This window comes from Nymphaea colorata, chromosome 2 (genome assembly GCF_008831285.2).
Source record: "Nymphaea colorata isolate Beijing-Zhang1983 chromosome 2, ASM883128v2, whole genome shotgun sequence".
Classification (NCBI taxonomy): domain Eukaryota; kingdom Viridiplantae; phylum Streptophyta; class Magnoliopsida; order Nymphaeales; family Nymphaeaceae; genus Nymphaea; species Nymphaea colorata.
Genome location: NC_045139.1, coordinates 31,409,797 through 31,421,918, shown reverse-complemented (window position 1 = coordinate 31,421,918; position 12,122 = coordinate 31,409,797). Strand labels below are relative to the sequence as shown.

At 38.1% G+C, this 12,122-nt stretch overlaps 1 protein-coding gene across 3 annotated transcripts; it reads left to right on the top strand.

Annotated features, from left to right (window-relative positions):
- The first annotated feature begins 899 nt into the window (after nucleotides 1-899).
- On the top strand, nucleotides 900-10,800 carry LOC116248018 (zinc finger CCCH domain-containing protein 63-like). Of its 3 annotated transcripts, none has more exons than XM_031620568.2 (10): nucleotides 900-1,121; nucleotides 1,462-1,925; nucleotides 2,003-2,098; nucleotides 2,198-2,287; nucleotides 2,432-2,533; nucleotides 2,722-2,868; nucleotides 7,415-7,534; nucleotides 7,625-7,684; nucleotides 9,704-9,801; nucleotides 10,496-10,800. In XM_031620568.2, exons 2-10 carry the CDS (start codon nucleotides 1,464-1,466, stop codon nucleotides 10,632-10,634), a joined length of 1,314 nt encoding a protein of 437 aa, XP_031476428.1. In that variant the 5' UTR covers nucleotides 900-1,121; nucleotides 1,462-1,463; the 3' UTR covers nucleotides 10,635-10,800. The 3 variants fall into 3 exon arrangements, with proteins under 3 accessions (XP_031476428.1, XP_049932098.1, XP_031476427.1); XM_050076141.1 differs by having other exon boundaries at nucleotides 1,216-1,925; XM_031620567.2 differs by having other exon boundaries at nucleotides 900-1,925.
- Nucleotides 10,801-12,122: the final 1,322 nt, after the last annotated feature.

The following is a 12,122-nucleotide window of genomic DNA, read 5'->3' as shown; positions in this document are numbered from 1 at the left end:
TGAGAGATGGTTAGGAGAAAAAGGTGACCATTATCTAATATTAATTTACAACTTTTTCTACTTATTTTTTTCTCAACCATTTATTTGCTTTAGATGAACGGCCTTAGTTAGATTACTGAGTGACTTTATAATTTAGATAACAAGAATCATTGTTTATTCACTTTTATATGTATATATTGCAGTTAAAAAGAAAGAGACCACGAGAGCATGCACCGCTGCAGCCACAGTCTATGTCCAAAAGTGTCAAACCGTATACATCAGCCTCTGGAAACTTGTGAGGGCTATTAGGATTCTGATACTTTGGGACCAGGTACAACTTTATCAACTGGAATTCTGGAACGTCCACGGTTAAAAACCAAAGTAACTTATTGTCTCTCTCTTGCATTGCATCCACACTTTATACTGTAATGATCTTCCATTTGAATGGCTTCCATATATATACACCTGATATTTCCTTCCACAATCCAGCAATTCTAGTCTCCAATTAATAAAGCTTCAAGAGTTGGATGGTGATATATCACTTGTGAGGTGCGTAATATTTTCGTTTAAAGGTATTTATTAATAATTTAAAAATAAAATATGAAACATGCGCCTATCCATATCAGACCATACTTTCTAACTGATGATTAATTGCTTGTTTAAGTAATTTCCTGTAGGAGATCCGATCGCATCCAATTCGGACTTCGGTATCATTCCCTCGGAAGTGGATATCGGTCCTCCGGGTCCAGCGGTTTCTGACCCGAACCGCAAGGAAACATGACGAGGTCGGGGGGAGGTTCCGATTCAGAATGCGTGTTTTGGACGTCGTAGTCAGGCCCCCTTGAGGGTAAAATCGACATTTCTCCATATGGTCACCTACTTAAGACGTGCCCCGTCACTCTTTCTTTTTTCTCCCTCTCGAGTTCTCAACTCCGCTGCTCCTGCGAGAAAGAGAGGGGCCAGTTAGAGGAGGTAGGAGAAGGCCTCACTTGACTCCCTTAGGGCTTGGAATTGTTGGCCTTCCCGCCTTTGTTTATCGATTGTCTCCGGCAAGTGATACCTCAAGGCGTCATCCTTTTGGCTAAAGCTTCCGTTGAGCTGTTCATAGGAGTGTTTAGTTATCAAGGATTCTTTCTGCTCAGGTTCGGTGCTAATCTTCTCCGTTGATCCAGTTCCGGATTTGTAGGGCATCATCGTCAGATCTTTATCATTGATCGAGATTTCTCTTTGTTGTAGTAAGCGGTCCGTCTGTCTTTTAGAGACGCGATTTCACTGGAACTAGGTTTTTTCGTCCGTGGATGATACCCCCATCTCCGAGTTCGTTTCGTGATTCGAGGGTTTCACTAGGACGATATTCTAGATTGAGTTGGGGTTTTGGGTCGACGAGTGGGTGGTTGCCTTGTGAAGACAGTGGGGATTGACCTTGCCTGAACCGGGGCGTTTCTTGTTGTTTTGTGGATGTTTCATGTTTGTTTTGTATAGCTATGGATGTGGAATTTGCGGATAAAGGAGGAAATAAGAGGACATACCACCGGGTTGGGGCAACAGGCAAGATTCCGAAGATTTGTTATTACTGGCAGGAGGGCAGATGCACCAGAAATCCTTGCAATTTTCTACACGGAGAGGTGCCTGGTGGGGTTGATAGAGTGGGCATCAGCAATGGAGTTAATGCGACGAAGCGGCCCAACCAGATGATGGAGTTTGACAATGGTGGTGGGCCTCCTATGCAGAGAAGACCCGTGAATCCCAAATGGGGAAGAAATACGGGTGTAAGCAGTGGTGGTGGCAGCGGTGCGGTCGTGGAGAGCAATAGGAGGGTACAAGGCAAAGTATGTAACTACTGGATATCGGGACACTGCAAATATGGCAATGATTGCAAGTTTCTACACTCCTTTTTTGTGGGTGAAGGTTTCACGCTAGTGACTGCTCTAACTGGGCACGAAAAGGTGTTCTATCTTGGAATTCTCATTGGATTTTGAGGCATTTGCATCTTGTTGTGCGATTGAAAAAGTTCTTGTAGCAGGCCGTGCGTGGGATTGCACTTCCTTCGGGTTCGGATAAACTTTACTCAGGCAGTGCTGATGCATCAGTTAGAGTCTGGGACTGCCAGAGCGGCCAGGTAATTTTAACTACCAAGGAAGTATTTAATATCCAGAGGCTTGTTCACCGGAGTCTTATGGTATTATTGTAACGTATTTCCTTTTCCTCTCTTGGTTAGTGTGCTGGTGCAATCAAATTGCCTGGTGAAGTGGGGTGCCTGATTAGCGAAGGTCCTTGGCTTTTTGTTGGGATACCTAATTTTGTGAAGGTATGATTATCTTGACTTTATATTTGAAAATGACGGAAAGAGAAGCACAATATTTTCTTTAGCAAATTACATATCTCCTGTTTCTTGTTTATGGATTTAACTTGGCTGATTTGTCATTCTCTACATGTGATATTTTCCTGGCAGGCGTGGAACACCCAAACTGCCGCAGAGCTCACTCTTAACGGGCCAAATGGGCAGGTGCACGCACTTGCTGTGGGTAATGAGATGCTTTTGGCTGGAATACAGGTGATTTGCGTATACAAAATCAAATGGCAATCTCATGACCGCGATAGAGTTATTTTGTTTATTTCTTTAGAAGTTTGCTTTTCTGCAGCTTCATTCAATATTAGTTCAAAGTTAGGTTGTTGGGTGTTTGTTACTGTTTGATTCGTAGTTTCTCTGCTTGACATATTTTGACGTGTTTGTTACTGCAGGACGGGAGCATACTTGCGTGGAAATTTAGCATTGCTGCCAATTGTTTTGAGCCAGCTGCATCACTCCTAGGGCACAGTCTCTCTGTTGTTTCACTAGTTTTTGGTGCTAACAGACTCTTCTCGGGTTCCATGGACAAGACAATAAAGGTTAGTTGGATCTTTTTCTCATCTACTTGGATGATGTTCGACATGGTAAAAAATGAGTTTGTGTCTCCCTCTATTTCCTTCACCTCCTTCTCATTTTTTGTGTATATGTATGTTACTGCTGGCTGTCTTAGAGAGAGAAAAAACATCTAATTAACTAAGCCTAATGTCAATAATAAAGAGATTAGGGCAACGGTAGAGACTTACAAATAACATCAACCAAAATAGAAAAATGTTTAAAGAGAACTCCTAGCTGTTAAATATTGCAAATGACCACCTAGAAACTTAAAGTCTTATAATTCAACAGTATACATGCAGCTGAACTTGTGTACACTTTTTCCAATAGCTAGCAATTATTGGTAATCTACTTTTTGATTGTGGGCTATTGAATTGAACAAGCTGGAAAGTTCCATACAGTCTTAGATTGATACCAATCTCAATTGGAAATTGAATCTATCAGGGTTAGTCTGTTTGTGAATTGGTAGTAGAGAATGGTATACTATCCTTTGAGTAAATTCATTGCATTTTCCTATTACCAACTTATTGAAACTGAGTTTGTGTTTGCATAGTAAAGGATTGAAATGATGACATTTTTCATGTGCTTTTTCAAGTCTAGAAACTAATTCTCTCATCACATTCATTTACTGGAGTTTGTTGGTGGCACTAGTCATAAGATTGTTCTGATGATTAGTTCCATCACATGCACCTAATAAAGTGTTGTAGCCATGTCGACACAGGTCAACATGGGTATGGGTGCGGGTGTGCACTTAGACATGGGCCCAACACGGTGTGGACTGTGTCAGGTATGGTCGGGTACAGTCAATGCACTCGACCCCAGGTTGGTCCAAAAATGGACTTAGTCAACTTTGGCCGAGTCCATTTTGCTCCTATTTTTAGGTTTTCTTTGTTTTTTTTACAAGACCATGTATGTGTGATGATTCAAAACATCACGGCCTTTGACCGAACATTGAAGGGTTGAAGGCTGCTACATTATGGGCAAGTAAAAAATGCAGCCGTGCAGGAGATTTTTGTGGCATTTGGTGTCTATTTCCTGTAAGTGTCTATTATCTCTGGTGAATGCCTATTGTTTCCAGCAAAGGGAGTCGTCTCTGGCAGGCTTGTTTTCCTTCTTTTCTGAACAAACCCTACATTTTCCAATGGTTTTCATCCATTTTTCTGGTGATAAGTATGATTAACGTCTGATTTTTTGTCGATTTTCAGATGTCCATGTTGATTGGCCCATTTTTGCAGTTCGATTTTTTCCATGACTTTTCTCTCTTATCTGTCACTTTTTGTTCGTTATGTGTTGTTCCTTAGTTTTTGCTCGATTTAATCATATATTGATTCTATTGTTTCATTCTTTCATTCTTTGTTGATATTACTATGTGCTTGTGATTATTCTTACTCATTAGCATCTATTTTTTTTCTGTTCTTTTTCATCTCCTGTTGTTTATTTTCTGCTGCAAAGGGCTGCATCTATGTAGCATGAGGCAATGTTAGATCAATGTATGCAATTTGGATGATATCAAACTTGATTAATCATGATAGCAATGGTGAATGGTGCATTTTTGGCTTGTTTAAAATCTTATGAATGTAATTTTCCAGCTTATTTCGTATATAAAGCCAGTCAATATTCAATTTTCTACATATATATATATATATATATATATATATATATATATAGAGAGAGAGAGAGAGAGAGAGGGAGAGAGAGAATTGAATAGTGACTGGCTTTTCATAGTCGCCCAGCTATCTAACTAGGGTCGTCTGATCTATCATGATAGATGGTTAAGGGAAAAACAAGAAGAAAAAGGTGATGGGCGTCATCTAATATTAGTTCACACTTTTTCTTCCTTGTTTTTGTCTCAACCATCCATCTACTTCAAATGAACCACACTGGTTAGATGGCTGGATAACTGTAGATAACCAGAGTCATCATTCACTCACTATATATTTATGTATATTTTGTGTTATGTATTATGTATGGTTGTACCCGTGATTTTTAACTTGGTGTGTACCTGCATGGCCGCACCCATACCCATGTGAAGTAGCCTCACACTTATTTCATCATTAGTGGATCAACACTGGTGTTGATCAATAAGTATGTTTAGTTGTCCAAGGCTAGAGTATCACATTTCTTAACGTTGAACATCAGTCCACTATGAATGGAGACTAGTGCATTGTTCTTGAAGGGTTGAGCTATTGATTGTGGTAGGTCGGAAGATTTTGCTAAATCATTATTGTGAATAGGTTGTTCAAGTTGTGGTGAAATTTATATAACACATGCTCAACTGAGAAGGCACCACACTCGTGTTGATGCTGCCAGACACAGGTTACTTTTCGATTTGCCATGGGTATGTCTATAGTGAGGGATGGCAGTCCATGTATCCATGGCTAGGTTCATGCACAAATCTATGTCACATGGGTGCTGGTTCTGGTGCGGGATTCACCAAGTTCCAAAAAAATTGGGTGCGGGGCGCACCCGTGTGACTTAGGCACCAATGGTCCATGTATCCATGGCTAAGATAATATTCACTCAAAAAGCAGTAAGATGTATCATAATCTGAAGCGGAATTAGTGGTGGTCAGGAATGAAAAAAGACATTGTCAAATATATTCCTCAATGCCTGCTGTTTTGGCAAATTAGGGTGGAATTTTACAGACTAGGTGGCTTAATGCATGAAATCGTAATTTGTCAATAGAAATGGGAGGAATCACTATGGATTTTGTGCTGGGTTTATGGTAGACTAGATGATTACATGATACCATGTGGGTGATAGGCTGACAGTTGATCGCTTGACAAAGTGAGTGCATTTCCTTCCCATCAAAATAATGTATTGATTGGAAAGTCTGTCAGACTTATATGTTGAAGAGATAATGTAATAACATGGAATCCCCATGTCAATTGTCTCTGCTAGGGATCTGAGATTATCCTCAAAATTTTGATGTCAATTGCAGGAGGCTTTAGGCACAAAGCTAAAGTTGTGCACTATATGTCATCCACAAACAAATGCACGATCAGAACACACCATCCAAACATTAGAAGACATTATCAAGGCATGCATGTTAGAATGGAAGGGCAAAGGGGATAATCATGTTTAACTACCAGATTCAAGTACAACAATACTCCAGTATCAAAATGGCATCTTGAAGCTTTATATGGCCGACCATACAAGTCTTCAAGATGTTGAAATGAAGTTGGAGCCTACAAGATTGAAAATCCATTGGCATTACATCATTTAAGATCAGGTGGATTTGATCAGGGAGAAGCTATTGCAGCTCAAAGTAGACAAAAGTGCTACATCAATTAATGCCATAGAGAGGTAAGTGAGAGACCATATGTTCATAAAGACATTACCCTTTAAGACTGTTTTTCTGATTCAGCAAGAAAGGAAAATTAACTCTATGATCAGCCTATTGACTCCATTGTAGATACTGGAAAATATTGGTGAAGTGGCATGCAAAATCACATGTCCACCATAGTTTAATCATATATGTTTCATGTATCCATGTTGTGGAGGAAAGTAGTAGACTCATGTGATAGAATATAAAATATGAAAAATACAGGAAGGGATAAATGTGGAAGAAAAGCCAGTGTGTATCATTGGTCATAAGGAGTAAATACTGTGAAGTGTGAACTAAGAGAATTCCCTTGGTGAAGGTGGGATATTAATATCATATAATATAAATGCAAAAGGGGATCTGAGGATGCAATGGACGAGAAGTATCTCCAACTCTTCAAATGAAATGAAGTACATAGCAGATTTAAGAGGACTAAGATGTAAAATCCCAAATTCGCATATTTATCCTTGCAAAGTCCTAACAACATAAAGAAATATACAGAGAATATATAGATATGTAAACATAGCATATACGAGAATATAAGGATATACAAATTATATTTAACCTAAGTATATGGGCAAATCCTAGACCAACTGAACGTTGTTCAAGGTCAAACAGAGACGATGTCAATGACTAGATTCAATTATGTAGGTGGACCCATTCTGGATTTACCGGAAAAATGCTTACCCACCTCAAATTAGTTGCAAAAACTAGTCAAAAGCTGAAATTAATTTCACATCTTCCACTGATGTAGTTAGCAACTTTTTGTCTTTTGCTTCCGCACTTCCTCTTCCCATATTGCTTCCCATGCTTATTTTGTATTTTGATAGTTGTAACTATGGTAAAGACTTACTTTAAGACCTACTTCTTCTCTATTTTCATTTCTTTTAAGTTGATTTTTCCTAGACTCTCATAGAGAAAAATAATGTTTTATAGAAATTCCAAATAAAATACTTGTCAACATTGGTGTTGGTGAATATACCATGTGAGTATAAAATGACATCATGAAAGAGGATAGTGTTTTTGCAAGTCCTCTATCTTTTTGTGATCTTGTATCTTAGTTTAGATTTTTTAATTCTGTAACAACCACCATTTTATAGTCTTCTTATTTTACTTGTTCGCTTTCTAACCACCGTCTGTTTTTTGTGATCTTATATCTTATTTTAGCTACTTTTGTTATGTAACTCCACTATTTTCACATTTTTCAGATCTGGAACCTTGAGACATTTCAATGCATCCAAACACTGGGTGATCACTCTTCTGTGGTCATGTCTCTTCTCTGCTGGAAAGACTTTTTACTTTCTTGTTCCTTGGACCAAACTGTTAAGGTATTTCTCTTTTATTGTCTGAGACCTTCCTATGCTTGTAGGGTTTTTCTGCCTTAATTATAATTTTCCTTCTGGTTTTGGACTTTTCAGGTCTGGGTAGCTACGGAAAGCGGTGACCTAAAAGTAACATATACACACAAGGAAGAACATGTAAGTTTGTTTGCTCTCTAACTATGTGTCTTCCTGTATCACGCTTAATTGTTTTGGACATCTTGGAACTCCAAAAAAAGGAAATCCCTACTTGTGCTGTTCTTGGTTGTGACTCTGCTTGAATTATTATTCTGTGAATTCTTGGTTGTGACTCTGCTTGAGTTATTATTCTGTGAGTTCTTGGTTGTGACTCTGCTTGAGTTATTATTCTGTGATTTCGTGTCTATAACATTTTTAATCTGAAATATAAATAGCATATTTAGAGTAGTTTGAGAGTTGAGGTGCTAAGAAGAGATGGAATTTTACTTGACCCATTTACGGGATGTTAACCTCTAAGTTTGCAACTTGCACATTTAATGTGTTGAATACAATTTACGTAATAATTTCTGGAATTGTGGTTTGAAACTATTTGGGCCCCATTTGATGGCATTCTTAAGTGGGTTGTAGAAATTCTGAGTCCAAAACAAGGTTATGCAAGACTGGCTGTCATTCTTGACGAGGTTAAGATAATCTGGGTTTTTGCTATCTGTCAGATTTTTTTCCTGCCTGAGGCAATGACTCTCAGTTTCACAATCTTCTTCTTCACCAGTCATGACCTTCACCCTTCATGTCTGATGAACAAAAATGGCAGTCTGTGGCTAGGGTTGTCTTTGGAAATAACAAAAAGGGTGAAAAGAAAAATGAATAGAGAAAAATCTCTTGCTCTCTCTCTATGTCTTGGCCAGACAGAATTTCCCTAAGATTTCAATACCAAACTAATTCCTCATCAAGAATTTAATCTGCAGAAGACACAAAGTTATGAGATCACCAGGAACATCGTTATGCTAATTACTTAGGAATTGATTTGCCTTTCAAAGGGAGAGGACTCATGTCATTGGCCATGCAGTGGAAGCTGTTGATGGGCTGACTAGAGAAATTTTTGAGCATCTTCAGTGGGTGGTGAGAAGAGTTGTGGACACAGAGATGGAAGAGATTGTTTAGATGTGGAAAACAGAATGTGGTGGTGATGATGGATGGAAAATACAGCATAGGGTTGAATTGGTGGGTTGGTGCTCCATAGCAGCTCTATGCTTACGTGAAATACATGGTACTCTGTTGAACATAAATTGCAAAAGTTATAATATTTTGAACTTTTGGAAGGACAACCAGAGAACTTTTGCATTGTGGAAGATTTGTCAATCTTATCCCAAAGAATCATTGCTCTAAAATTCACAAATCTGCTATTGTGTGCAGATTGAAAATCTTGTTCCGGAACATCTATTGACTGCATGGATATGTTTGACAATTTCAAAGTTTAGTGTACTTCAGATATTTGCACCTGTAGATTAGGATTCATGAACCTGAGATTTCTCAAATAGAAGAAAAAGGTTCATCCATCAGAGACTCCTCCATTTAGGAAAATTACATCAAAGAAACATGCTGTTGGGAGCCCTGGGAAGAAAGTCTATGACCTTTATTAACTACAGCCACTGAAACAGAACCCTTAACAACTTGTCAGTGAAAAGAAAGTCTGGCAGAAATCATGTATCTAATAATTTTTTTAGTTTTGGAACCCATATCTGTTTGAGATTTTGATAGTTCAGCTGTTGATTCGTATAAAATTAAAAAAGCTTGTTTTTTATCAGGGAAGTTTTTGAGAATATCATCTGCATAAATTTTAAAAGTGTGCAAGGAAAGTGCATGAAAGTCTTATGAACTCTTTGACTGTTTAACATGTGAAAACTATTTAAAAGCTAAATATGACATCAGTAACAACACGAACAATGTGCTTTACATGTGATGTTTGCAAAGTAGGTATCGGCTGCTTGACATGTTGGGCAATCTTGTTGTACGCTTTGGGGCTGTTCAAAGTCCCTTTTAGCAAGGGATCTAGAGATACTTGTTTTTCCAGTTTTGCTTTTGCTTCTCTATTTTTATGATTGTCTAATGTTTTCAGGTTTCCCTTTTTTTCTTCTCTTATTTTCCCTTTTCCTACCTGTGATCTCTTCCAGCATATAAGTTAAATATTACTTTCTACAGGGTGTCCTTACTTTGTGTGGAACCCTTGATGCTCAAGATCAGCCGGTTCTAATATCTGCATGCAATGACAACAGCGTTCGACTTTATGACCTACCATCGTAAGTTTTCCATTCATAGTTTAAACTTTAAAATGATTTTTTATGCCTGCCTTTTTATCAATATAAAAAATGAAGATGGCACTCTACTTTCATGGTACCAAAAAAACATGTTTAAGTTTGTACTACCCTTTTAAAAGTGAGCATGCTTTTGTAAAAGGTTCATATTAAGAATGGTTTCCGTGCTGAACTATTTCTTCTTAATATGAAGCGCACATCGCAAGCCTTGTTACCTTTTACTAAGGGTACATTTTGTTGGCAAGCATGTTTTTTACCCCTTCAAAAGGTTGAACATGTTTTTGTAAAAGATTCGTGTTAATCATAGTTTTCACACAGAATTATTTCTTGTTTACATGAAAAAGAAAAAGGGCTACTATGAGGCATCAAAGCCCTCATTTACTTTTATTAGGTACATCTTTCTGGGCCATAAAGACAAACTGTTGCCCAATGATATGGTGGATCCCCTTTTTTACTGGTAGAAATTGTCTGAAAGGATCATAAATCATTACATTTAAAATGGTCATGATATAATTATTGTTCATCGAAGTGTGCAACGTTTTTCTTTGGAAATTGCCATCGACCCTATAGTTAGATTACTTGTTATATTTGTACTCTGTTGAAAAGAAAATGTTGGCAGAGATCTTGGTTACGTGCTAAGAGCGGATTTTCTTTTCCTTTTTTCTTTTTCAAATTGTAGGTTCAACGAAAGAGGTAAGATGTATTCAAAAGAAGAAGTGAGAGCAATCCAAGTGGGACCTGGGGGCTTGTTCTTCACCGGTGATGGAACTGGGGAACTGAGGGTATGGAAGTGGTTAGCTCAGGGGACCAAGGCTTGACACAGTCAATTGTACCATCCTTTTTCTGTGTATTTAAATTTATGGAGGGAGGTGATCCTCTTATCATGCGAAGATCCCGTCACATTGTGACTGTTATTGAGGTTGTGAAGCGATTTTGTTCGGAAAAATAAGCTCTCTATATGGAAAGTTACGTGTTTTTTTCTTATGTCTGTGTGTAACACTCTCTCTCTCTCTCTCTCTCTCTCTCTCTCTCTCTCTCTCTCGGTCTTTCTCTGTACAGCCATATATAGACAGGCATAAAGTGAAATCTTCGGTCAGATTGATTTCAATGCACACTTCTCCTCTGAACAGAAACGGTAGCCTCGTTACGCAATTAAAGAGAGGCTATGTGGTCGGGTGTGATAGCCTTGGATCTTAAATCTGTGGTTGCATTAAAATGGTTGGTTTGAGAGATCCTTAGTTTGTTTCATGCTACATGTTGAAAATATAAGATCATGGATGTTGAAAATCCATGTAAGGTCGGATCTTACAATCTTAGGTCACTGTGGATTTCAGATCCACGAATTTAAGATATTAGAATCTTAAATCACTGTCGGATCTTACAATCTTAGTTCACTGTGGATTTCAGATCTACCGTGAAACAAGCACAACCGTCAATGATTATACAGAAACCAAGATAAATATAGGTTGACATTAAGTTCATGGATTTCAGATCTACCGTGAAACAAACACAACCGTCAATGATTATACAGAAACCAAGATAAATATAGGTTGACATTAAGTTCATGGAAACCAAGATAACAAAATCCAAAACCACATCTGAACCAATTTCATCCTTGTGTTGGGGGTATGTTGTTGGAATTATGGATTGTTTTCTAGGCTGTATCTTATTCATAATTTTTCACATGCTGAAGCTGCCCAAATCAGAACTGTCTCGTCATGGGGTGTCAGCATTGTTGCTAGATCAGCTTATGAATTGTCCTGGCCCGTGAAAACTAATGGAATCGTATTGGAATCAGAATCTTCTGAGAAATGGGTCGAATCTCAAATATTCTTTTTCATATGAAAAATCAGAGCAGAAAACAAAAAGTAGAAGCATCTAAAAAGATCATATTAAAATCAAGCAAAATTTTGCCTGAGTGTCCTCAAATCAGATCCTGTATCGAATAAAACTGAGTTCGATTTGTATTGGACCATTCCGGCCTGTTCCCACTGATTTGGTGCTATCGACATCAGAAGGGTATCGACCATATTGGCTCCCCGCTGCAACAAAGCGGGAGCTTGTATATGCCCTTTTGAATAAAAGCCGACAAGAAGTTGAATATCAGCCTAAATAAGTAAACAACAAAATATTTAGAAAAGATTAAGATATCTTAATGAATAAAAAATATTGCTTCGGCTCCCTTTTCTCAGGCACCAATACAGTCTTGGACCCTGAGGATGAAGAAAAAAAATATTGCTTCAGCTCTCTTTTCTCAGGCAGTGAGTTCTAATCTTTTAACCTTGATGCTTAATTTTATACTAGCG